Source organism: Cataglyphis hispanica, chromosome 3 (assembly GCF_021464435.1).
Source record: "Cataglyphis hispanica isolate Lineage 1 chromosome 3, ULB_Chis1_1.0, whole genome shotgun sequence".
NCBI classification, from domain to species: Eukaryota; Metazoa; Arthropoda; class Insecta; order Hymenoptera; family Formicidae; genus Cataglyphis; species Cataglyphis hispanica.
Genome location: NC_065956.1, coordinates 2,176,860 through 2,202,040, shown reverse-complemented (window position 1 = coordinate 2,202,040; position 25,181 = coordinate 2,176,860). Strand labels below are relative to the sequence as shown.

Here is a 25,181-nt window from a genome sequence, read left to right as displayed (position 1 = left end):
AATTTCTATTCATGCGTTTATTATACCATTAGATTTCTATATTGTTATGAATTTTGAAATACGTTCACATTTGACGATTCATGCGCGATATTTTCTATGGATTATAATCTCAATTTTAAACATTATCGCACAAACAAAAATTATTGTTGCTAAAATTTTATGTAAAGTATTATTTTTATTATTATGTGGGAATTTTTGATGTTTAAATTATATTTTTGAACAAATGTTCTTTAATTTATTTTAACCGAAATGTAATTAGTTAGTTTAACCGAAATTTAATAATTTTCTTGCTTTATTTTCCATGAGATTTTGTTTTAAAAAATCAACATTATATTATTAATATGATAACACTGTTATACAATTACATTAAAGTTGAGAGAAATATTATTTTTTATTAAAATGGGAAGATAAAAACAATATCGATTTTTATATTAAACAAAAATTTATATTTTTTTCGCGATTTTTGTTACACGTAACATAAGACTTAAAGAATTACAAAATATTGAAGAAGTTTGTATTTAATGTGCGAAAAAAGCAAGAGAGAGCATAGTTGTAAAAGATTACGAGTGTGCTAGAAGTGTACAATAAATTGTGCCGCTTCTTCAGAAGTTCACTCGTAAAAAGTTGCGTGTATATTATAAAAATTTTAAAAGTAAATTTGTATATTAAGATAAACGAACTTTATAATATATGTATGTAGAATAAGATTATAAACTTCCGAAAAATAGAATTTATTTGAATTTAATAACAGAGTTTTATAGAAATAAAGAAGAATTCCAAAAAGAGGGCAATATTTTGATGACATTGAAATTAAAAATCTTTTTTTTTATATATATATATCATTTTTATAAATATTCTAAAATATTTGATGTACGTTAACAACGTCACATATTCAGTTTTCGTATAATAGAATATCCATAATTTTGGATATTTTATTTTATCATTCTCTAGAAAAAACATTTTTCTTTTTATCAATGGTATACAATGGTGTACATTCTTGACAAGACAAGGCGATTGAAAGCAAAGTCTATTCGACTGTTTAAGGTTTTCGCGTGAAATGTAGACTCGTCGCACTTTTGGTAAAGTCCTCGAAACTTTACATTATAGTGCACTTTCGTCGGTGGCCTCTTGCACCGGCGTCTTTGCGCAAAAGAGTAAAGTTCTTCCGCCGCTTGTGTATAAGGCTGGGGGGAGAAGGGCCTCACTCCTACCTGTGTTTCTTTCACGTTATAGCCTTTCCAGCTAAACTTCCGGGCCATTAATTTACATTAGGACATTTTTCAAGAGTGCGCTAGCTCCTGGCACCGTACACCTTAAAATTGGCGAACTCCTCTTTTTAACGATTCTCCTCTCTTACACAGAAAGAGCTCTCGAGTCGCTTGCCCACACTCCTTGTCGACGTCACGCTTGAATTTTTCACCATTAAACGACGACGCGACGGAAGAACGAAGGGACGAACGGAGCGTATATATATATGAGATAACTTCAGAATTTCATTTAACAACGACGCGAGCCAAAGGCGCTGACAATCATTAAATCACGCTCGTGACAGGTCCGTCGTGCATGGCTTAATTGATATGTAAAGCGATCCATCGACCCAGCGTTTTTAATACAATGTGTTTATATAACCGTACAAGTGCTACATATATCACTTGATAATTTCATTACACGCCTAGGTAATTTTGCTCGCGCGAATCCATTGCGTCGACATCGAAACAATGAATGTATTTCGAACGTCCTTAAATAATTTATTAACACATAAAACACAAATTGACATTAGAGCGCGAACGCTTATCGATTATTTTTGAATTTTTTGATTATTAAAATCTTGATCATAAAGTCAGTAAATCCTCGCGTATGAGAACCATGTGTATTATATTTGGAATTTTATTAATAGTTTGTGCTATTAATGCGAGATACGATACATGCAGGATATGTGTTGTGTCACTGAAAAATCTATTTATTCGTAAAATGCTGGTCAGTATTAATATAACAACACACTTCCGTCCACTTGTAAACTTGTTTTTATCAATAAATAGTTGTTGAAAAATATAAATAATGCAATTAATTTTAAAATAATAGACGTAAATAATGTTACGTTATTGTACATTGTTATTGTATAATGGTATGTTTTTATATATTAATATTATGTTGTTATGAATATTCTGTTATTTTTTATTTATCATTATAATAATGTGTATCTAGTCGTGTACGATTAGTGTGCTATTAAAGAGAAAAATGTTTTATTTATTTTTGCATGATGGACGAGCAGAGAATTTAAAAAAATAGTTTTCGAAATGAAAGTTTATACGTTGCCGGGATTGTGTAAAAAATAGAACCGAATCGATCTGTATCGAATATGTATATCGTTTTCAAAAAGTTCGATAAGAGAACCCTAGAATATCGGCGGCAGCTCACGATCGAAAAAAATTATTCATAAAATGCGCCGCCATGGATGTCAACGTACGGGTGTAATGTTTGTTCGCGAATAGACGTCGAATAGGAATGGAATAACTGTCGCTGACATCATGTCAACAACAACACAAATATCTACCGGCTATCTGGCAATATTTTCAGCCGTAATATTTGTATTATACATGAAATGCGACAGTTGTGTACGGTTGCCCTTAAGCCTCTGCTCATGTAATTTTTTGATAAAATTTATACAGTTTTCGCGCGCGTACATCGAATGTTCATCAGCGAATATTGGGGATAAAAAAGGAACTTTATGACATCAATCGAATTTTCTTGCTCAACTCAATATGAGGGTAATAATGAAATCGAACTCTTTTCTTGTTACCCCGTTAAAGGATGACGTACTATTCCGCTGGAAACGCACGTTTTATACTGTCGGTCTGTTTCCGCCCCTTGCAGCTATTCATTTCTCATTTCGAACACGTCGAACGCTCGGAGCAGAGCTCAACTCGAAAATAGAAGAGAGAAAATCAACTTATGAAAGCCCCGGTGTGCTCGATCTAACAAGTCCCTGTTCACAACTTAAGTTGCAAAGTGCCAATGACTCAGGCGCTTCAAAATTGTATTTAAACAAAATAGTTTATAACTAAACAAAGTGATGGAAAATTTAGATATATATATATATATATATAATATTATATTAATAATAATATAATTTAATTATTTTTATTATAAATCGTGTGTGTATGCATGTAGAGTTAAAATAAATACTACGAAGCGAATAATTGATTTTAATATTTATTTAACGCAAGCATATTCAAATAAATATTAAAAAGCTTATATATTTTATAATAAATAAAATAAAAATAATCTCGCAAAATATATCTGAATATCTTTTTTAATTTAAATGCTGCATTTATGATATGCAATTATATCAAATAAATAAAACAATATATTTATGTATGTTATATATGTTATGTATTATTCTATTGTTAAATATTTTTAAACATTAACAAGAGAGAGAGAGAGAGAAAGAGAAAGAGAAGGAGTATAAATGTTAAGACAAATGTATAAACTGTTTAAAAAAAAATCTTTAAATATTTTGTTTTTTTAATTGTGAAAATGCAAAATTAGACAAAGATATTTCTGATTTTATTTATTAATATATGTTATTATATTTGTACCCGTGTTTTACTTATGCCAGTCAATAGATCACATGAACGAATCTTTGTATTTCTATTTCAGCACACGCTCACGGGCCACTGCGCAAAGGTGATGGCGGCAAAGTTTCTTGGCGAGCCGTCAAAAGTAGTTACGGGAAGTTATGATCGCACGTTAAAAATCTGGGATCTGCGCAGCAAAGCATGTAAGTAAACGTTATTCTATCGATTAATAATATTGTAGAATGAAAAGTGGGCATTTTCACAAGACATTCATTAATATAGTGACGATTGGAAAATGATGTTTATACATCTGTGTGTGTAAATCTGTTAAATATTAAATAATTAATTACTATTGTCTTATGCAAAATATTTTAGGACGTGCGCATCTTTTTTTACTCGAAAAAAAAAAAAAACCTAAAAGATCTTACCCAAATGCTTTAATTAAACTAACTTATGCAAACCTATTCTCTGAGAAATTCATCTGCGTACGTTTAGAATCGAGATTTTGCTCGGTAATCCCAAAAGCCCCGAAGCGTGCAAGAAAAATAAACATTTATAAGACCTACAACAAAAATAAGCAGTAATTTTTTTGCACGACTGATATCAGGTTGCATAATATTAACATAGTATATTCGTTGTCGTAATAGAAGCGCACAAGATATGAGCTGAAAGTAATGTACAGCACTAGAGAGAGAAGGAGAAGGAGAAAGAAAACGGTAATCACGTTGCCCATTATCCCTATTAGTTGTTGCATAATGCAAATATACTTACGAGCGTTCCGAGATAATAAAACAAACGGCGAATCTACATGATCATTCATATGTATATTCTGTTGCGCATCGTACGCGGCTGCACAATGGACCGCCACGCAAAATATGACGCCTGTAATGCCGCGGCTTGGTACATACGAGGCGCGCCAGCATCAACGATGCCATAATGATGCTAAGATTGAACAAAAACTACCCTCCCGTCTAACAGACGGTTCGTTGCGTCGTCGTATAAATTGCGTAAGGTTAATTAAATCGATAAGATCCTTCCACGGAAGAACGGATTCTCCCCTCACTTGCTTCGTCCTAAACGATCTTCACCGACACAGAAATCTTTTTATCTCCGAATATTGACGTTTTTAATAGACGATCCCTCCCGATAACGAGGGCGAGTTTTGGAAAAGGTTGCATCCTTAATGCTTGAATAAATACGTTAAGAGATAAAAAAAAAAAGTTTTCAGGAGACTGGCCGACTAACCCGGTAACTTTTATGATTCTTTGTGACTTGCGTGGCTTTAAGGTAAAAGTAACGCGTGAATTGATGATAACAAAGATGAATTTATGTAATCTAATGGATGATCTGTCACAGAAAAGAAAAGCGGGATTAATCATAAATCCATTACCCACAGGAAAGAGTACTACCTTAATTAGCTCTTAAACCAAGACGCGGGTTTATCCAGGATAAGATGGTATAAGACGGTTATATTACTCAGACTTCTTCATTGCATCATTAATCAGTTGTTAATGAACATTATTTTACACCCGTTAGAATTAGATTTTTTTTTTCTCTTGAAACAAAAGACAGAAAGGTTATAAAAATATTAAGAATATTTTGATACTGATTTTAATTAATTCTCTTCAGCATTATTTTTGTTGCTAGATTATTCGCGAGTAATAAAGGAACAATATATGCATAAATGTTGAAAAATATTGATGTGAAAATATAAAAGTTAATATAAAAAATTAATGTAAAAGTACTATAGGGATTATAATTAACTACGACTATTAATATTTTTAAGTACACTACATCTATTATCTAAAGAATTTCTTTCCTTAGCCTGCACAGAATCTATTTGAATACAGATGGAAATTATATCCTTCAACAGAATTCACTACGTCTACTAGCTCAGTCCGAACGCGTACAGTTACCATTAGAAGATCCGTTTGTATTACAAAGTTTGCGTGTATCGTGCTCTAATTTCACATAAACAACTCTGCCAGTCGATTGGAAACACCAAATTACCGATTATTCGAAATTCGAGCCTTTCGCGAACATTATTGGTCTTTGACTGACAGATGAGAACTATATCTTTACATGGGGCTAATGATGCGGCTTTTGAGTCATTGAAAATCGTCACTGCAATACGATAATTTCATGCATTGAAGGGCAAAAGTAATTTCCTCCCTCCCATAAAATGGTTTGCGAGTTGGAATGCGCGGCGTCGTGACCGGCACTCGTGCAAAACGTGAGGATGCTCGATGCGCCTAGCCATGAGAGATTTATCACGCTAATTGTCGAGCACTTGAAAGAAGAGCAGCGGTGTCCGATCGTCCGCTCTCCATTGTCCACGCGAATACTATCTCGTCGTATCGAATCCTAGTTCGTTTGGCCGTAAAATAGAGAGAAATCTTTCACTACTTTCGTCGGCGGAGGCTGCGAGGCTCTACGCGATAAGCGAGCCGCTTCGAAGACAGGGGCGGGCGAAAGTGATAATTTACAGCCGGATGAAGGTGGCCGGATTCTCTCGAGGTAAAGCACAGATCGCGTCCTTCGTGCGAAATGTAGGGGCTTTAAGTGGCGCGAAAAATAAATTGGACAAGCCGCACGCAGGCGGCCGGACGCGGGCAGATAGCGGCCACGAAGGATCTCATTTCCCGCAAATGTATTCGGGATTTACATTCGGCGCCGGACTAATCTCGTGAAACGGTGCGCTTTATCTGAAGAACGGCTCGAGATATCGATTTACACTTCGGTCAACAGCGTACAGGCTTCTGCAGCGTATGTGCGCGACTGGTGGCCGAGGAGGAATCATATTGACAAAGGATGCAAAGCTACGGACTGCTTAACACGACGCCGCACACACAGACGGTATTAATTTGCAAGATTTAGGTTCGTCTTAAACCTGGTCTTTAGTTACGGTTCGCTCGCAACACAGAGTTTGCATAATAATAATTTACGCCATTAATCAACTTACGCGAATGCTCGAATTTCGATAAATCGCATTGTATCGGAAAAGCATTGTTATCTTGCAGTTGAAATATAATTAATTACGAAAACAAAGTTACTTACATTGGCTATCTGTAAGAAACGTGATAAAGGCAATCATTTGTTTCCAATTGTTTTTGATGAACAGATATTGAAATATATTTTAACGTAAGAAGACGATATTATTTTACGTTAAAATATAAAATAAAATATATATGGTTTCAAATTGTGTCATCTTTATCAATCAAAGATGAATGACCATATATTTTATGTATAACAATTGATTTTACTTATTGAGAATTGATGAATAGCTGATATAAATTTTAATATCGATTACTATCGATTTATTATTATTTTATCTTGAAATAAAAAATTTAGTGATACAAATTCATAAATGTATGAGTATTGCAGTAAACTGTCGGATTACTAGCTTATTACAATAAATAATAAAATATTAGTTATATTCAAAGCGACTCGTTTTTTCATGCCTTTGATTTTTATAAATTTTTTACATATTTTATATATTTTATATATTTTAATTATATGTATCCGATATATTTCATATATATTTTTATATATTTTATTCATTTTATTCTACACATTTTTAAGAAATGAAATAGACAGTATCCAGTACTATATAATAATTATTGTAAATTATTATTGCAATTGCATGTAAAGCGGATGGATGGTATTTTAATTGTCCTTGACACAAATCCTTGACACAAATTTGAGAATTATATGGCCTTTATATCAAGTTAGGACCAAAAACCGTAAAGTGCAAAGTTTCTTACGGAAACGGCGAGAGAACTGTATTACTTTGCGATATGCAAGCCCTTATGAAACATGAAGAGAGCAATTTTGAAAAGTGTATCTCCTTAAATCAAGTCGCGCAAAGTGATGCAGCACCGGAGTTGTAACGGACGATAATTAATGTAAGAAGTCGAGCGGCATCACAAATCGTTGTCCCGACTGAGTTTGCGGCCGGCCCATCAAACTTGCTACATAAATACAAAACTTTTTCACCGCGGACGTTCCACCGTGTACGGCTACGAAGGGACGAGCGAGAGGATTTGTCTTATTTTTTTATGCAATGCAGGTAACAACGCGGAGCGCGCGTGGAACGTAATTAACCTGTGGCTTAACTTCGTCACGTAATTTATAGCTGTCGTCTCGCCGGGTCATCCAGTAGCGCCGAGTCTAAGTTAATTGTGCGCACGCGGATACCTGCGTGGATACACAGGTACTTCCGAGGACATCCGTTTTAGCCTCGCGGCGGCTTTTGTTTCTCGTTGTAAGCCGTGATCCTACAGCAAAATAGCGAAAACCGCGCTATCAAGGAAGACCAGCGGTGAGCAAGGGGGGGGAGGGGGAGGGGGAGGGGGACGTGGTTGTACAAAAGTTTCGCACAAATAAATCTCCGAACGCGCGAGGTGCGCACAATGGGGAAAGCGGCGCTGAAAGGGCGTTTAAGCGTGAATTATTGTTTACCCGCGGACGCTTTAAGACAAAAAGGACGCTTAAAGTGGATCAGCTGTTTTCTATCGCGCTATTATCTACCTCGCCACGTCGCGCAATTTCGTGAACGCCCCGGGCGACTCTTCTGGACACAATCATGCCACGGACAGACGGATTCCGCACCGCATCGCACCGATGAAATAACACCCTGTGTTCGTCCGATGATTGAAAAGATTGCATTAACTGTTCTCTAAATTTTCGAGAGATTAATCATTGTCACTTATTTTTGCTGTGATTCTTAGAAAATAATTTTTGTTTAACATACAAATAAATATACTTAAGATTGCTTTAAAATCTTATGCTTTTAATCGTCTTTATGCTAACTGTTAAGTACGCAGAAACAAGTAATCTTTTTTATATTTTTATTAATGTTAGTCTAATCATCTTCGAAATAATTAAGTTTAATTTCAAGAAATTATCAAAAAAGATATTTTACTAAATTTTTTTTTTTAAATTAATTTAAAATATAGCTGAAAGAATCTGAAATGAAATATTGCTCGCTATGCCTTATAATTATATCTAATTAACATACGTCTCTCTATATAAAGCAAATGTGCATAATATGAAATACATATTAATGCGGAAAGCATGAGGAGGAGTAAATTAACATGAAGCTTTTATCCGAAAGCTCTTATCATGGCTGACTGTTGAATAAGACTTACATACAAAGCCGGTAATCCTTTATGCCTCGTTTGAGGGATAGGTGCACGTTAATAGCATATATATATATATATATATATATATATATATATATATATATACATATATATATATATATATATATATATATCATGCACTTATCTGAATAATACATTTGGGCTTAAGGACCAGTACATAAAGGACTATATGGATGGGGATATACTTCGTGCGACATGTTGCAAAAATTGATGTTCCAAAATTACTACTACAAGCTGAACTGAAAATAAAAGTGTTCGTTATAATAGCATAAAGTCACGAGATATCCTGTAACTTATGATACAAAATAAAGTTAATATATAATAAATTAGCTATATTTGTTACTTAATTTATTTTTTAATATTCTTTTGATTTTTAAAAATATTCTGTATATTACTTGTCTTTTTAGTTTAGACTGTCATTAAGCGGAATTATTATCATATAAATCAATGTTAAATTATGTTATGTTACAATGTAACATTAAAATATTAAAGAAGACAGAATTGCATCACAGGAAGGATTACTTTTATTATCTTATAAAAAATATAAAATGTCTTTTTTTTTTTGTACGAAAATTACATTATCTTGAAATTGTAGGAATAATTTTAAAACAATGATTAAGTTAGATTAACTATTTTGTCGTCTCGCCATCATCGTCACATCACAATTCGATACCCCATTCACGCAAGAGAAATACGCTAATAATTTTCCGTGGATGTTTATTAGCCATATGCGTTTCTCGAGTATTTTACTGAATAAACAGTGCGTTGCGGATACAGTGCGGTGTGATTACTTGTTGCGAGGTAAGACTACTGTGAATCGTGCGATGTTAAAGTGAAGTAGAAATAGTCGACAAATTTCTCTTTATGCACGAATGCACTTTGGAAGAAATTTTATTGCTTCTAGAGAAGTGCCCTACTCACCGCGTTTGAAGCTCGTGAAGTACTTTCTGCAGAACTTGTATGTCGAACTACGGGGGGATTGAATATACGCCGCGCGCAAATATCATTGCCGTATATATGTATATCTTCATCTGCATATATACAACAATGCCACGATAAAAAAATGCTTACAAAAACGCAAGTAATACATTGCATTACATCTCGTATAATGACATTTGAAAATTTGACACCCGACATGTTGCTATTATATCATATATTTAATATATTTTTTTCTGTAAAAAAAAAAATAAATAAATACTGCTCGAGTTATCTTATAAAATATAAACGAATATTACAAACATTAAAATAAAATAAATTAAAAAAAATTTATCATCATCAACGTTTTCTATGGGATTATAAAAATGCAATATTTGAAATTTTAATAGAAATTAGATATATAATTGCTTTTCATTGATCTAGAAATTATTCGACGCGATTGAAAGACAATTTAGCGCGCTATCGTAATTGAATACGCATCCTTGCAACATGTAGAGTCTGTGAATGGAGAAGATTTCCTTCCCTAGCATGTTACACTGTCGTGAAGTAATTGGAATCCGTAATACCATCTTCGGAATAGAAACGGTGGACACCAGCCGCTCTTCGACATCCCGCCGTAGAAACTTCGACGGACTAATCGATCGAGCGGTAAATCACATTTGATTTAACGTGGAGCCGGAGTAAAGTAAAATGGAAACTGGCACGCGGATTCGTAATTGCCCAAAGGCCGAGGTTAAGGAAAGGTAGGCTAGAAGGGCGGCAAGGGCGGACGTTTTCCTAAGCGGAAAACTCGTAATTTATCCTGTGTTCAGTCTTGATATGCCGGGCGTTTCCGCATCGCGCGATTTCCAAGAGGTTCGCGGAAACATGGCGACGCGAATGTCATTTGCCGACATAAATTAAGTTTGAAATCCTGCTTATTTCAGCGTGGAGATCGATGAGAGCTGCCGCTAGGTACAACTACAGTTTGAAAGGGGAAACCAGCCGTGTGATTCACATTCGATACAACTGTTAACTCGCTCCGCTTAAAGTCGGCGCGCGTACATGTGCGATTCGGGAGGACGTAATTCTATTACTACCGTGGAATGCTCAAATTAAATGCAGAAAGCTTTCTGCATGCATTTAATTCGATCATACGGTTATCCTTGAAAGGCGAATTTTACATCTGAAGGCTTGCGCATTAAAAGATTGTATTTAATATGAACAAAAATGCACCGATATTTTTTTTATACATAATCACACACGAATAATTTGAACACAAAACGTTAGGTATATAATAGATTAATATATTTTATAATAATTTTTTTTTTTATAAAAATTTAAGTTTTAATAACTGCACGAAGACAATAAATTTTATCCCATTTGCATTTATTACAGCATACAGATGATCATTTTTCAATATATATTGAAATTATTCCCGCGAAATATCTATACGATTTATGCATATATAAAATTATGGGCACTTGTTACTTAAATGAAAAAAAAAACAATTTATTATTATTTTTAAGAATCTCTTTTTCTTTTACTCTTTAATAAAATATATCGTATCAAAGTAATGGGACGGCGAGAGTGCAATTTATTTTTCTCTACACGAACGGATCTTTTAAAGATAAAAAATTTTATGTTGTGCAGGTATAGAGACGAAATTTGCTGGATCTAGTTGCAATGACCTCGTAACTTCAGACGGTGCTGGCTCCACGATAATCAGTGGACATTTTGATCAAAGAATCAGGTTTTGGGATACGAGAGCTGAATCTAGCTCAAATGACATTCTACTAGAAGGAAAAGTTACATCCTTAGATTTGTCTCGTGGTAAGTAAAGTTAAACATATCAAATCACAGAGCTTATATTTTAATAAAAAGTAAAGCAAAACAATTGCAGAACTGCAATAAAAAATAAAGCATAATATCAGCGAACTCAATTGTATTAATTTAATCAATTAAAAATTTTATTGAATATTAATTGAACAGATGTTTTTTAAAGAAAATTTTTTTATTTTTCCTCTATTAATATAGAATTTAGGCGAATAATTGAAATCAATGTATATATATTATATATTTTGTAAAGATATTAATACAAATTGTAATGCAATATGAGATTACGTTTATATAATATTAATATAGAATATTGAATCTATATTATGTAACTGTGTGCAATTTGCTTGTTCATTTTACAATATCGATTAAAGTAATGAAATGGAAGTAAAGGAACAGCTGATTATTTTTTTTTATTATTGGTATTTAAGTATTTAAATCGAACATACGGTTTAACAGAAATATTGACGATATTGCCATGAAAACATTATCGGTAATTATGTTATATTTTATTTAAATTGCTTATTTTGTAAAGAACATGAATTATATTTTTAACTAAATTAGATTAATAATGGTTTGTACTATTATATATTTATTTATATCATATTTGAAAAAAATTAATCACAATTATAAAAATATAGATTTTTGTAATTTTACATTATTAAAAAAAGCACAGATATTTTTTTGTTTGTACAACTCGTATATAATCATTTGAGAGATTTTTATTTATCAAGTTTATAATTATTTCAGAGAGCGTAAACTGCAAATTAAACAAGCAATATAAATTTAAACATTGAGAAACTTCTTCTTTTTCAAATTGATTTGAATTGAGATTTTATATTGTTATTGTAAAGTATCTATAAATAATACGTACTTGTTTATTCAACAATTAATGAGGCGAAGCAAAATACTAATTGGCATTTTACGCCAACTGCCACATGAGGAATTTTGTTCTGAGAATTCTGTTTTGCTATGTAAACAATGCTATTTTTCTTTTACTTTTTATTGCAACATTTTAATGATGCGAATAAATTGGCTCATGCGCGAGTCTGCAATATTCTCAAAGTAATTATATCAGATGCATTTTGTTCATTCAAGAGCTTTTCATAGACGTATCGTTCTATTCGCATTTCATTAATTGTCAATATTACCAAAATACAAATTTAATGAATTCAAATGAAACAGTATTGCTTTGATTTTTAATTTTTGCAGTTAAACAAATATATCGCGTAATTATTCGAGTATTTTTTTCTAATATATTCTAGTATTTTTCGTCCTTTATTAATTACATTTGTTTGAAAAAAACTGAAACGAGTCTAAATATTTCTGCGTTAGATACTTCAGATCAATATGATATAAAAGAAGATTAATACAAATGGATTATTTCGACACATAGTGAACTATAACAAGTTTGTTACACTATATTTTTTAGCGTTTAGAGTTAGATTGGCATTAATTGTTTATATTCTGTAGATGCACTTTCATTAAATAATTACAATGTATCCGATATGTACGAAATATTTGTTTGGCTAAATTTGTATTTCCACAAAGATTTACGCAAACAATTTAAATATTATTCAATCATAAACGATTGCGAATCATAAAGGCATCTATTTGATTTCAGACGCAAATTACCTTTTGAGTTGCGTGAGGGATGACACGGTGAAATTGATTGATCTACGAATGAAGAAGATTGTTGGATCCTTTAGGTGGGTTCTGTGTGCACTTATCGCATATATACGCGACTAGAATATTAAAAGTGGTAAATCATGCTATTTTTATTTTATTTTACAGCGCTGACGGCTTCAAAGTGGGATTCGATTGGACAAGAGCTGCTTTCAGTCCTGATGGGCAGTACATAGCAGTTGGTTCCGCAGACGGTTCCGTCTTCATCTGGTCTATAGCGACGAATATGATCGAAACAATATTAAAGGGACATACGTAAGTAGAGATTTCCTATTAATTGATTGTTATATGTAACTGAAGTTCAAAAAGACTAAGGTAAATCTTTTTCTACTAAAAAGTACTATGCTCCTTTACAAGAAGACGTAATAATTAGATGTTATTAGCCGTATTTTAAAAGAAAAAAATAAATTATAAAATTTTACAGATTATATTCTTAACAGATAGCTATATGATTCTATTAATCACATTCTCATTCGTGCGTAATTTAATATATCATAATATTTAATTCCTGCAAAACGTATCGACTAATATAGTTTTATCGCGTTTCTTCATATTTATATATTCTTGACCAAATATTTAATTTTCTATTGCAGAGATAAAAAATTGTTTTATTTCTTAACAATTTTTTTCTTTCATATAGATTGGAATGTCCAATATCGATATATTAAAGCTCAGACTTTCATAAAATGGATATTCCCCCCCAAAAAAAAAAACTACTAAATTTTCTATGACTTAATGATCTATGCTTGCCAATTATGAAAAAGTATATTAAAATACGAAATATTGTTCCCGATATTATGGTATATCGAATATTAATTTACAAAGACTAATCCGAGATATTGAAGATAGAGCTGCTGCGTCAAACTTTCATAAAGCATCTTATTGTGGCTTTTTTATCGCAATCTCTTTATTTCATAATATCTATCCTCTTATCTATACTTGATGTTTTATTATTATATTAAATTCTATGCGGGATGCTTGCAAGTATAAACATAAATTTATAACGTTTATGGTTCCACAATTGCTTAATTAATTTTCTAGTGCCAATACTATGAACGGTTAGGGATGATCTAGAGATTATTTTTTTTGTATTCTTGGTGCCACATTTGCGACGACTTTTCTCGGCCGCACCAACGTGCGACTTTATTTGCGGTCACAAAATCGATAACGTTAGCCCGCTGTTGCCCTTCGCACGTTCTATTTTGGTGTATCGTCGTTATAATTTATTTCTCTCTGCCCCCTTTTCTTTATCACGTCTACGAAATACGTTTTGACCCGTTTGATGGATGCGAATTTCTCGTTTAAATTCGCTCGCTGGAGCACTAAAGCGCCCGTAATTTTAGGAGGCACCTTCGAGTGCTCTGCATACCCACCTGACACGAAAAGTTCCTGAAGTACTTCGGTCCTCTGGTCCACCACACGCAGCACATGTATACACAGACACACATACATAGATCGACACGCGCGTGTACATGCATGCCACACGAAGAAAAAAAAATTTGCACCGGGGAAAGACTAGAGGGGATCTAAGAAAATATTTCGACGTGACCCGATTTCCGCTCCAACTTTTGCGCTGTATATATTCACGTACACATATTCGCTCGTATCTACACATCGCCGGAAGACTTTGTGATATTGCGAATTTATACGGCACCCTAGACTACTTCCAACTCTTGCCGGCATCTACGTCGACTCTCGCCATTGAATATGTCACTCCGAATGACCGAAGACTCGTTTACCGCCTCTCGGGGGAACACGAAAATCCGTGGAAAGAGAAAGAACCGCGGCGCAGATGCAACGGGAAATGAAAAAGGCATATAAGTAGGCAGCAGCAACGAATCTCGTCCGCGTGCTTTCAGCACCACCCTTTCATCTACACCAACCACGTAGTTGATGGACGCGTTAATCGGTGATATCTCACGGGAAATCCGGTGTAAGGTTCTCTTTTGTTGGCAAGAAAATCGATATGTTTTGAACATTAAAAACGTCAATTATGCTATTATGATTAAGGACGGTTAAATGTGATATTATTCGTAAATCAACAGCAAGTGCGATTAACAATTTCCGGATATTTCGCATATCTCTTCATAATAGCTAACAATTCATAAAATTGAAATGCCAGCTATTTGTGTTAAAGAGATTTTATCAACAAAATTTTGTCATTATTTTAGCATCATCATTTGTTGAAAGATATTTATTTTAATTTAATGTGTGTATGTGTGTGTATAATTTATGTATAATTATGCTTGTTTTATTATGGAGAAAATAACAATTTTTTATTGATATATTATCAATGACCAAAAAATACAGCCTAAATTAAAAAATATTGTCGGCCACATTAAAAGGATTAAAGTTATGATATCGGTGAGAAATAATTTCTACGTGATCATTAAATAACATTAAATAACATTAAAAGATGATAACGTTTAATTATTCTCAATTGAAACATGTCGTGCTTCATACCAATCATACTATCACGTTCCCAGTAACAGCAATTAGTTATTACGCTCATGTCGGAACGTTTACGAAATAAACGGTTTAATAGTTCATAATTACGACAGTGTATACGCCAATATTAATATATTTTTAAATTTAGCGGATTGATAATGATTTCTTATATTTTGCATTAGAAAAGCCTCTAAAGTTTTACTGATTTCTAACATTTTTTTTAAATTCAAATATATATATATATATATATATATATATATATATATAAATTTTGATTTATTAAATTATGTGAGAGAGTGGATCTACTCTGCAATTTTATTACAAGGCAAAAATACTCTTACGATTGACGTTGTTTTTTACATCTGCGGCAATGAAAGTAAATGCCGAAAGGAAATCAGAGTTATGTTCCTATTTGTTACTGTTTTATCTACGCAAGGCCCAACGACGATTTTTTGTCTTCGAGAATCTTATGGGAGATCGTAAACATCCGTTCAACAATTATCGTTCAATAATTATCTCTCTCCCCGCGCGATCGCTCTCTGTCATCGCGACGATCGACCGTCCCTCGTCTTCGGCGTCCTCGAGTTTCTCAAGGACGCGGGTATCTTTGGTGGTGGGCTTCTCTGGGAGAGCCCAGCGGGCGACTCAAGTCCGGCGTGCATCTAAGTACCGGTCATATCGAAAAATGGCTTAAGCACCAGTCACGTACACGTCGCTCGGTGTGCGCGAATTCAACGCGTGCGCGTGTGTTTCACTGTTATTACTTTTATCCTAGCCGGACCACTCATCCGTGGACTCATCGTCATCTTTCGTCGTAATCTCTGCCCACCCCTACGCGTCTTCGTTCTTCTTGTAGCCGGTCGCCCTCGTCGGCGTCGTCTCGTCTTCGGCGACTTTGTCTTCGTTTTCGTCTCTTGGCGGCGGCCGCCAAGAGACAAGCCGCCTTCGTTGGTTGCGCGTAGCATCGCACGATGGTAGATCGTATAATTCGTACGTACGCGCTCAGCTCAGGAATTCCCCGAGAACTTAATAAGCGCTTCGCCCTTTCACCCCCTTTTCTCCATCCGTGTCCGATGCTTTGCGACGCTTCGCAAGAAGCTATACGATTCCGTAGGTATTTAATGCGCGGGTTTTCATAGCGCTCTAAGCTCTGCCTGTCGCGGCGCGAGCTATTAAATTTACATGTTATTTTAGAAACGCGCGAGTGTGCGAATTAAGGTAATAGTCGTGCAGGCGATTTTCCTTTTTATGATTCCTGCTGTACGCTCGCGCGCAAAGCCGCAATAAATATCATGAATTTATAAGAAATAATGAAATGTTTTATGAAACAGATATTGCGTGTAAAATAATAAGTGCATAGGAAGATGCTTACATAAGAGTTTCCATTTATTAATATAAAACAGATCATATTCGTTATACATTTCGCCTTCGTTATGTTTCAGCTTTGCTTTAAATCTCTCTTTTACTCTACTACTGTAATCCGATTAGTAATATTATTCTTCCGTAAGATGAAGGTTCCACAAAGGTAAAATGTCTTAAAATAATAATATTCACTAATATAACATGTAATATCATAGTTTACTCTTTATATAACATAAAGTGGTGAAAATTAAATATTTATTTATACACGCGATATCACGAAGTTATTATTGTACATTTATCCAGCGAGAGATGTAGTGGGTAATATAAGCATATAAATGTAAGCCAGATTTTTATTTAATAACAAAAAATATTAATTGGAAAAGAATTTTAATCAAAAAAAAAATGAAGGCAAATTTTATATAAATTTCATATTTAATTTTATATGAGCACATACACATTATTCATAGTATTTTTGAAAGAAATAATTATTTCATACTTTAGCTCTCCATTTTTCCGCATAATTTTTGCTACGATATACTTAAGCTGTATAAAAATACGGCTTTGCGCGCATTCAATAAACCCACTGCAACGTTTGTTCCATATTGCTCCATATCGAAGGGCATAACTTTCCTTCTGGCGAGCACTTAGACTCGGATGCGCATTTCGTATTGCTCGATAAGCTTACGCGCCCGTTCGTGTTCTAATTTGCAATCAACCGGCAGAATCCGCTGGTACACACGTCGGAAGGCGGGAATTTACTGCGCGATCCCCGACGAGGATCTTGCCCGACGAATAAATAGTGCCTCGCGATTATAGCAGAACAGGTAATTAGGAAGGCAGAGAGGAATTGGAATACCGGCGGCGGTGCTCTGGGCTTTGAGATTAAAGTGCAGTTTCGTTAAAGAATTTTCGATTCGGCGCATTACGAAATCAGTGATCTCATTATATTCGTATTCGAAACTTTTCCGCAAAGCAGCGGATAGATGTATAGCCGCGAGATATTTTCTGCTCATTTCATCCCATCCTATCGCGATTAGTACTTATATATTGCATCTTAGATTGTACGCGAAAAAGCCTTACTAGTTACGCGCCAATTAAATAATGATTTATCATTAATTTGATACATACATATATTCTTAATATGTCTTGTAAAATTATCATTTTTCCTTCACAGATTTTTAGAAAATATTTATATCCGTTTGAGATTGTATTTTTGAAATTACAAAAAAAAAAAAAAATAACGAAAATCTCTCTCTGTGCAGTGCTCTTTCGGCACTGCTAATAAACGTCACCGTGCTACAATTAAGTAGCAATCGCATGATTTGTGTAGCTTGTTATTAATAAATAAATGTGTAGCAGGGTGTGGTGTAATAGTGTGGGCCATTACTTTCCTCAGTGGTAACTGACAAGTAACAACGTCTCATAAAGATTACTGCGCCATATTTCAGTCACGCGTGCATTTATGGCGATTTTGCCTCGCGTTTTACGAGACGTTGCCACGATAGTTATAGAGCATAACTAAAATCTTTAGAAAAGTAGCGCGATTAGTATATTTCATGCGTTTTTATAGCCATGCTACAGCTCTGCACGAGGTAATCCCTTTAATGCCTAAAGCACACGTCTTCGAGTGTCGCGCGCTTGTCGCGTTTTCGCGTATACATCCGCGCCTAGGCTCTCTTGCCGCGCTGGGTCGGCATTCTATTTTCGCATGATTTTACATCCATCGTAACAACGGCGCACTTTTCATATATTCGCATCTCGAGTTCTCGCAACCACCCATCCCGAAGTTCAACATGTAAACATTAGTTCGCTCGCGTACGTTCTATACCGCGAATAGAACAGACAAGAGGGTAATGAAAATTCAGCGTTGTCTCCATATGGAAATAAGTGGTGCGGAAGAACGGAAGTAAACATGTCAAGTGAAAAGAATTAGATTATCCACTTCTCCCCCCGTCTCTCCCATCGACGTACATGTATATGTATACATATATGTATACCGTTTCCGTGAGATGGGATTCAAGGAAGGCAATCTCCTTGGCTTCCCTTCCTCACCCCTCCCCTCGCCCTCCTTTGATGAAGCTCGGTCCGGTTTTCATTGTCGCTGTAATTCGACGTAACGAAGCATCGCGAGAGAGATCAATCGTCGTCCCGCGATGCTCTCTTCTCGCCTAACTCGATTTCGTTTCCACGGCAATGATCGGCCAGGTCCGGCACGATATTATGTCATTTATCTTCGTCGTGTCTTCGGGAGACGACCGGTGCCGAGGTCTTTATCTGTTTTTCCCATTCCAACGGGCCGCCCTCTCCGCGCACCGGTGCCAGCCGGTCGGTGGTTGGTACGGATATACACGTCGAGTCTCTCATCCCCCTCGACCACCACCACCACCATCACCTATTCCCATCCCTTCGAGAACGTCGTTCCTTTTCTTTTCTCCCATCTCTACCGCCAGCGGGTAGTCGTTGATAAAAAGCTTTTCGTCAAATCGGACATATGGATTTTTACGCTATCGCGAGTTGCAATCGAGAGAAGATGCGATTTAAATATTGCAATTTATAGAGGGAAGACATTTATCGCACAAGATGGATCGCAATCGCAGCTGGTATCGATTGTCATCGATTCTGTGTAATATAAGTAATAAGGAATCGATTCTTTGAAAAATTGTTGATATCACTATATATCTAGACAAGAATTTTCTGGCTATTATAAAACCTGTGCTGGAGAGATTTTAGCTAATGTTGCATCGACAATTATGGTAAAAAATAACGATAAAAAAGAAATAATCATCTATTCAGCACAATTAATTTGCATAAGTCTCGTGAAATGCATCTCGATGTAATTTACATCCCTTGGAAGCTTTGTGTAAGCTTCCATTGTTGAGGTATTGTTTGCCATATTATTGACAGCTCAGATAACACACTTCGTTATCTCACGCTAAATGTTATACAATTCCAAAATGTCATATAAGCGTTCAATGTTAATATGTATGAGATAATCAGACAAATATTAACGTAATGCTGAAAATATCTAAAGAAAGAGAGAGTGGTACACAAGTTAATAATCTTTTTCGCTAATATTATTGCAATTGACGATACGTTCTTATTGGGAATCATTATATATATTTAGAGAAAGTTTTAAATTATTTAAATTATATTATGGCGAGAAAGAGATTAATAGCTTGACCAAATTTTTTTATTCAAGATGTAATTGATTTAGTAAGAAACCGAACGATAAAAAATCTTCTTTACTACATCCTATCACATGGAAATGGATTTTATTTTTTTTTTTCTGGATTAATATGCGGATAATCAGGGAGCTTTTTTAGCGGCGACTCTGACGAGGTTGTAATTAAATGCGACGCAAAAGCGATGAAATACGAAACTATAATTTTCGCGCAATTTAATATTTGCCATTCATATGTAATGACGTAACTTTCGCTACGTTTATGTGAAGTCTATGAATAAGTGATAGTGATTAAACGCATGTTATCCTCGACGGCACACATATAATTATTAATTCAACAGAATTGAAAAAATGCTATCTTTTACTGCGAATTTTTGCGGCCAATGCCCGACGGAAAATAGATACTTTTTATAAACCATGAACATTTCCGGGCTTCTATGCTCGTGGATTATCCATCGCTTGTACTCGGCGACGTCGCGGCGTTGTACTCCTTCGAGGAAGTCTATATTAATACTTAATAAATTCCGCGTATCTATCGACGTGTCCATTATGAGCACGCATACTATCCCGTAAGTAAATTGGCCGATGGAAATCACTGTACGAAGTAATATTATAATTGCCATGAAATATATAAACAAGTTTTAGCTTATAGTAGGCGAACGTGGATGCTCGGAAAAACAAGTTATATTATGTAAGCGTGTGCCACGTTGATTGTTCCAAAAAAGAATGAGAATGAAATTAGAATGTGCCTTCTGGCGTTATAATTTTATAATTTGCATCATTTGTATCATTTATCTCTTTATCGAGTGTCTTAAAATCTTTTTTTTTTTTTTCGTCAGATTGTCTCTTGTCAGTTTCACTTTGATGTCACGCAATTATGTTTTATATATTCATTTACTATTTACTTTATCATATCTTTTAACATCGATTTTCCAAATATATGTATATGTTATATAGACACGCGTACATATATACACAGAGGCGTGATTTATTATTATCTAAAATTATTAATGCTTTATCATATAAAGCTTCGATGGTGGAATATTTTTGTATTATTTCAAAATTTAGAACTGCATTATTTCAAAATTTAAAACTTATTTTCTTGCAACGAAGCAGCTGCATACGTTTGTCTATGAAATATTGGATGAAAATTGGCAAAATTTCAATATAGCACAATTTTATGATTTTATGATCTCGATGATTTGTCCAATCTAACTTGTTAACGTGATATTACTTGCCTGTAAAAAATAATTTTCCTCGAATGAATATTTAAAAATTTTTTTTAGCTTAATATCACCTCAAGAGATATAACCATTACAAAAATTAATTCGCGAATGTATCATGATACGAAAGTTATTACGCATACGTGTGCATAATAATAGCGCATATGTTGTTCGGATAAATAATTCGTCAAATAAAAAGTAATACTCGATCATATATGAGTTTTATCGTTATCTTGTTGGAAAATATTACGCGATATTAGTACCTACAGTGATAATATCTCTCTGAAATTTTGCGATATTGTTATTTTTGTTTGCATTTGGCGCGTCAGGAACAATTTTATCTGTAAGCGAACATCCAATTTCGTATTTTAATAATGCAAATATTTTAACTCGCGCGCAGGCTTTAATTTTTTTAGATAATCTTATTAGCCATGTAATTTTAAACGTTTAACGGCGAAATTATACTGCTTTAGTCCGCACGCGATTTAAGACGTGAAAGCGACGTGATATTATGCATAAACTCACGCGATAGGTGTTGGAAGCTAGGAAGCTACTCTTTTTTCAGTGACGCTATTGTATTCCGTAATTATTTAAAACTGGAAACTTGAAACTTTTCAAGTTTCTCTTGAGTAACCAGATTAATGCAGATAAGTGATCTACGTGCTTTAATACGTCAGAGTAAAATTTTCCTTTTCCAACTTTTTGCATCGTATAAACATTTAAATTTATATAATTGTTATTGGATATTATATAAAAAAATATTTTACATTACTTGCATATGAAATATTCAGGAAACATTTAATATGTATCATATTTTAATTCTCTATAAAATAAATAAATAAATAAATATATATATATATATATATATATATATATATTATTAAAGAAATGTTAGATAAGCAATTTGCTCTCATTAGAATAATGAAGTGCCTTATTACTCTGTAATATTCTGTAGCACTCTGAATTAAATTGAAACACTTTATGCACATACATAAAATGTAACATTTAAACATTAATGAAATAAATATAGCTGTTCATTATGCAAGTATGGATACAAGTGGACTTTTCGTTCAAGAGGATCGATGATTCAAATGAAAATAGTAATTATCGCTTAATAATCTCATCTCTCCTTATACATACTTGTGATAATGAATTTATATAAAAGCTTTTATCCCTATTCACTCTTTATCATATCATTCTGTTGCAATATTAAATTTCAATGAGAAGATTTACATTTTAATAATAGATTTCTTTCAGAATTTTTTAGATATTACGTTAAATTTTTTTCCTATTATTTTATTAAAAACAATATATATTATTTATAGAAATTCACTTTTTTACGTTTCCGTGAAAATGATCGAAATTGAAACACCATATCGTCATCATAAATTATTTGCTTATTGTTAGTACAGAGCTGTTAGGTAATCTTTAAATTTTTTCTTCAGTATAAGGTAATGTTCCATTTCTCTATGTTATATTTCTGTAAGTTTCAGTGCTAAGCGAGGTACATTGTCTTAAGCATTACATTACTTTTACTTTATTAGAGTAAAACTTATCAGCAGCGACGTGCAAAGTTAACACAAATTGCTAATGTGTATAGAAATGAGAATACGAACTTGAGCGAGTTAAAGCGTACAGCAATAGTTATTCACAGAGTCCAGAACGCCAGTGTTTAAACTATTGCGCATTCATGTACCTCACTTTGTGGGTGAAAGTGAAGTTAGGACCAAGACATGGCGGATACAAACTTAGAATGACGCACTACCGGGAATTTCGCTGGTGTCACTACAGTCGCTGCTTTTGAATGCCTCTTCAAAGATGTCGAACGTCAAACATGAATTGGAAACGCTCGGCGAAACACGTATTAAACGGAGAAACTTCCGTCAGATAATTCCGCGACGTAACTACTTTGCATTTTCCTCGAAACTATAGTTTCGTATCATTAACCATGCTTTTGCAATTTCTCGGAAAGTGTACGGCTCAATAATAAAATCTTATAAATGGATATTTTTACTTATTGTCGTATGGAAAGAATATTAAATTTTTACTTAAAATAATATAATTTTTTTCAACATGTATATATATATAATATACATCATTTGCTTATGATTTATTATTAAGAATGAAATATGAACGGATTTATTCAAATGTAACAAATAAAATGTTTTCATCCATAAATTGATTTTAAATAATAATGTTAATACATATACATATATATATGTATACAGCTGAGCTAAAACGTCGCATTTTTGATAATATCATTTAATAGAAGAGACTTTGGCAGGATTACTTGGTGAATTTGCGATAGCCGCCCTTAATGGATTAAATTTGATTTTTCAGACTACGGACACATATCCAAATATGTCAGCGAAATTTATGGGGACTAATATTTTTTTCCGTTACTTCCGCACGTTTCGACCAATCATAAATCCATTTGTCGCTGGATTCGATTACGTTACGGCTTCTTCTGAAATTTGGCGTTGTTTTCATGCTTTGCCCGTACTAGGCAATGCATCCAAAATTTATGACTCAATATAACGTTCATCAATGGCCAATTATACGACTAGTCGATCCAGCATTGTTACGGAATTTTGAAATATCTACGATTTATATGTATCGGCGCATGACACGAATTGAAACAATCTATTATAACTTTAATGCGCAAAAAAAAGAAAAATCCTGAAAACAAGATATTTTAAGATCGGTCAATAATTACAACTACAGAACAGCAAATTAAATTCCCTCATTAAAACAAGAATGATAAGGTAGACAGATATTAAAGGAAATATTTTAACCATCTAATGATTTAATCTTAAAATATACATTAAGCAATAAAGCAACCTAACGGCACCTGAGAACCTAAAACAATCTAAATCTAACAAAAGAGAGTGGTCTCGACACGCGATTATTATATCGCAGAGTAAACGAACATGTGGGAAACGTCGGAGTCCGGCAAATATCTTTGTTTGTATCCGTATCTATCGTACGTTTGAAAGCACAACGGCCGCGTACCGCAACGCGTTTCTCTCGTGATATCAATGAGGTAACGTCGAGTGCTAATGACATTTAATGCACTGCTTGCCGTCTTTCCGGGATTCTTCACGCGAGGTTACATTCTTGGCAATCATCGAAAGCCAAGTCGTCGAGGAGCTGCCACAAGGCCGCGACGGTGAGCGAACGAACGTAAAGTCCTCAACTTTAACGGCAGTTATATTCGCCGCTGCCGCCGCCGCCGTCGTCCTCGTCGTTTCGCGTCATTTGCCATGAGAATAACGTCGATCTAATCGTCGCCTATATTGTCCCTCTTTCGTCGTCGTTCTCCTTCTCCTTCTCGTATTACGAATCACCTTGCTTTCCCAATGAGCGCGCCATTAAAGCGCCACTATTCGCGGTCGAACGAGTATTCGCGATCGTGTAGATTAATGGCAAAGATTCACGATCATTTTGGATAATTAGACGACATTATCGCATCTTATAAAGCCAAACGCTTCTTGAAACTACGTCATTTTATTTTCGCTACGTGCAGCTCATGGTTGCATACATATGATTGAAAAATAAAGAGAAAAGAGAAAATGTTACGATTTTATAATCTCGCTCATAACTAGGCAATATGTGCGTAATTGAATGCTTTAAGCAATTTTTCTTATCGTAAGTTCGATAAATAAACAACTGGTATTTATAGCGTAACGGAGGCCGCCTATGATAGTAAAACAATATTGGCTTTTTTATTTATTCATAAAGATGCAGCATTTAATATTCTATCCTTTCTATTGCGCACATGTATTAA

General features: G+C 34.2%; 1 protein-coding gene across 3 annotated transcripts in view; it reads left to right on the top strand.

The window, feature by feature from the left end:
- The window catches only part of LOC126859341 (autophagy-related protein 16-1), a 382,369-nt gene that overhangs the window by 349,911 nt on the left and 7,277 nt on the right, over nucleotides 1-25,181 (top strand). For all 3 annotated transcript variants that reach the window (XM_050610490.1, XM_050610489.1, XM_050610491.1), the window contains 4 exons: nucleotides 3,661-3,781; nucleotides 11,312-11,491; nucleotides 13,119-13,203; nucleotides 13,289-13,435. In XM_050610490.1, coding sequence (XP_050466447.1) covers nucleotides 3,661-3,781; nucleotides 11,312-11,491; nucleotides 13,119-13,203; nucleotides 13,289-13,435 — 533 coding nt within the window. The remainder of the gene's footprint in view (nucleotides 1-3,660; nucleotides 3,782-11,311; nucleotides 11,492-13,118; nucleotides 13,204-13,288; nucleotides 13,436-25,181) is intronic.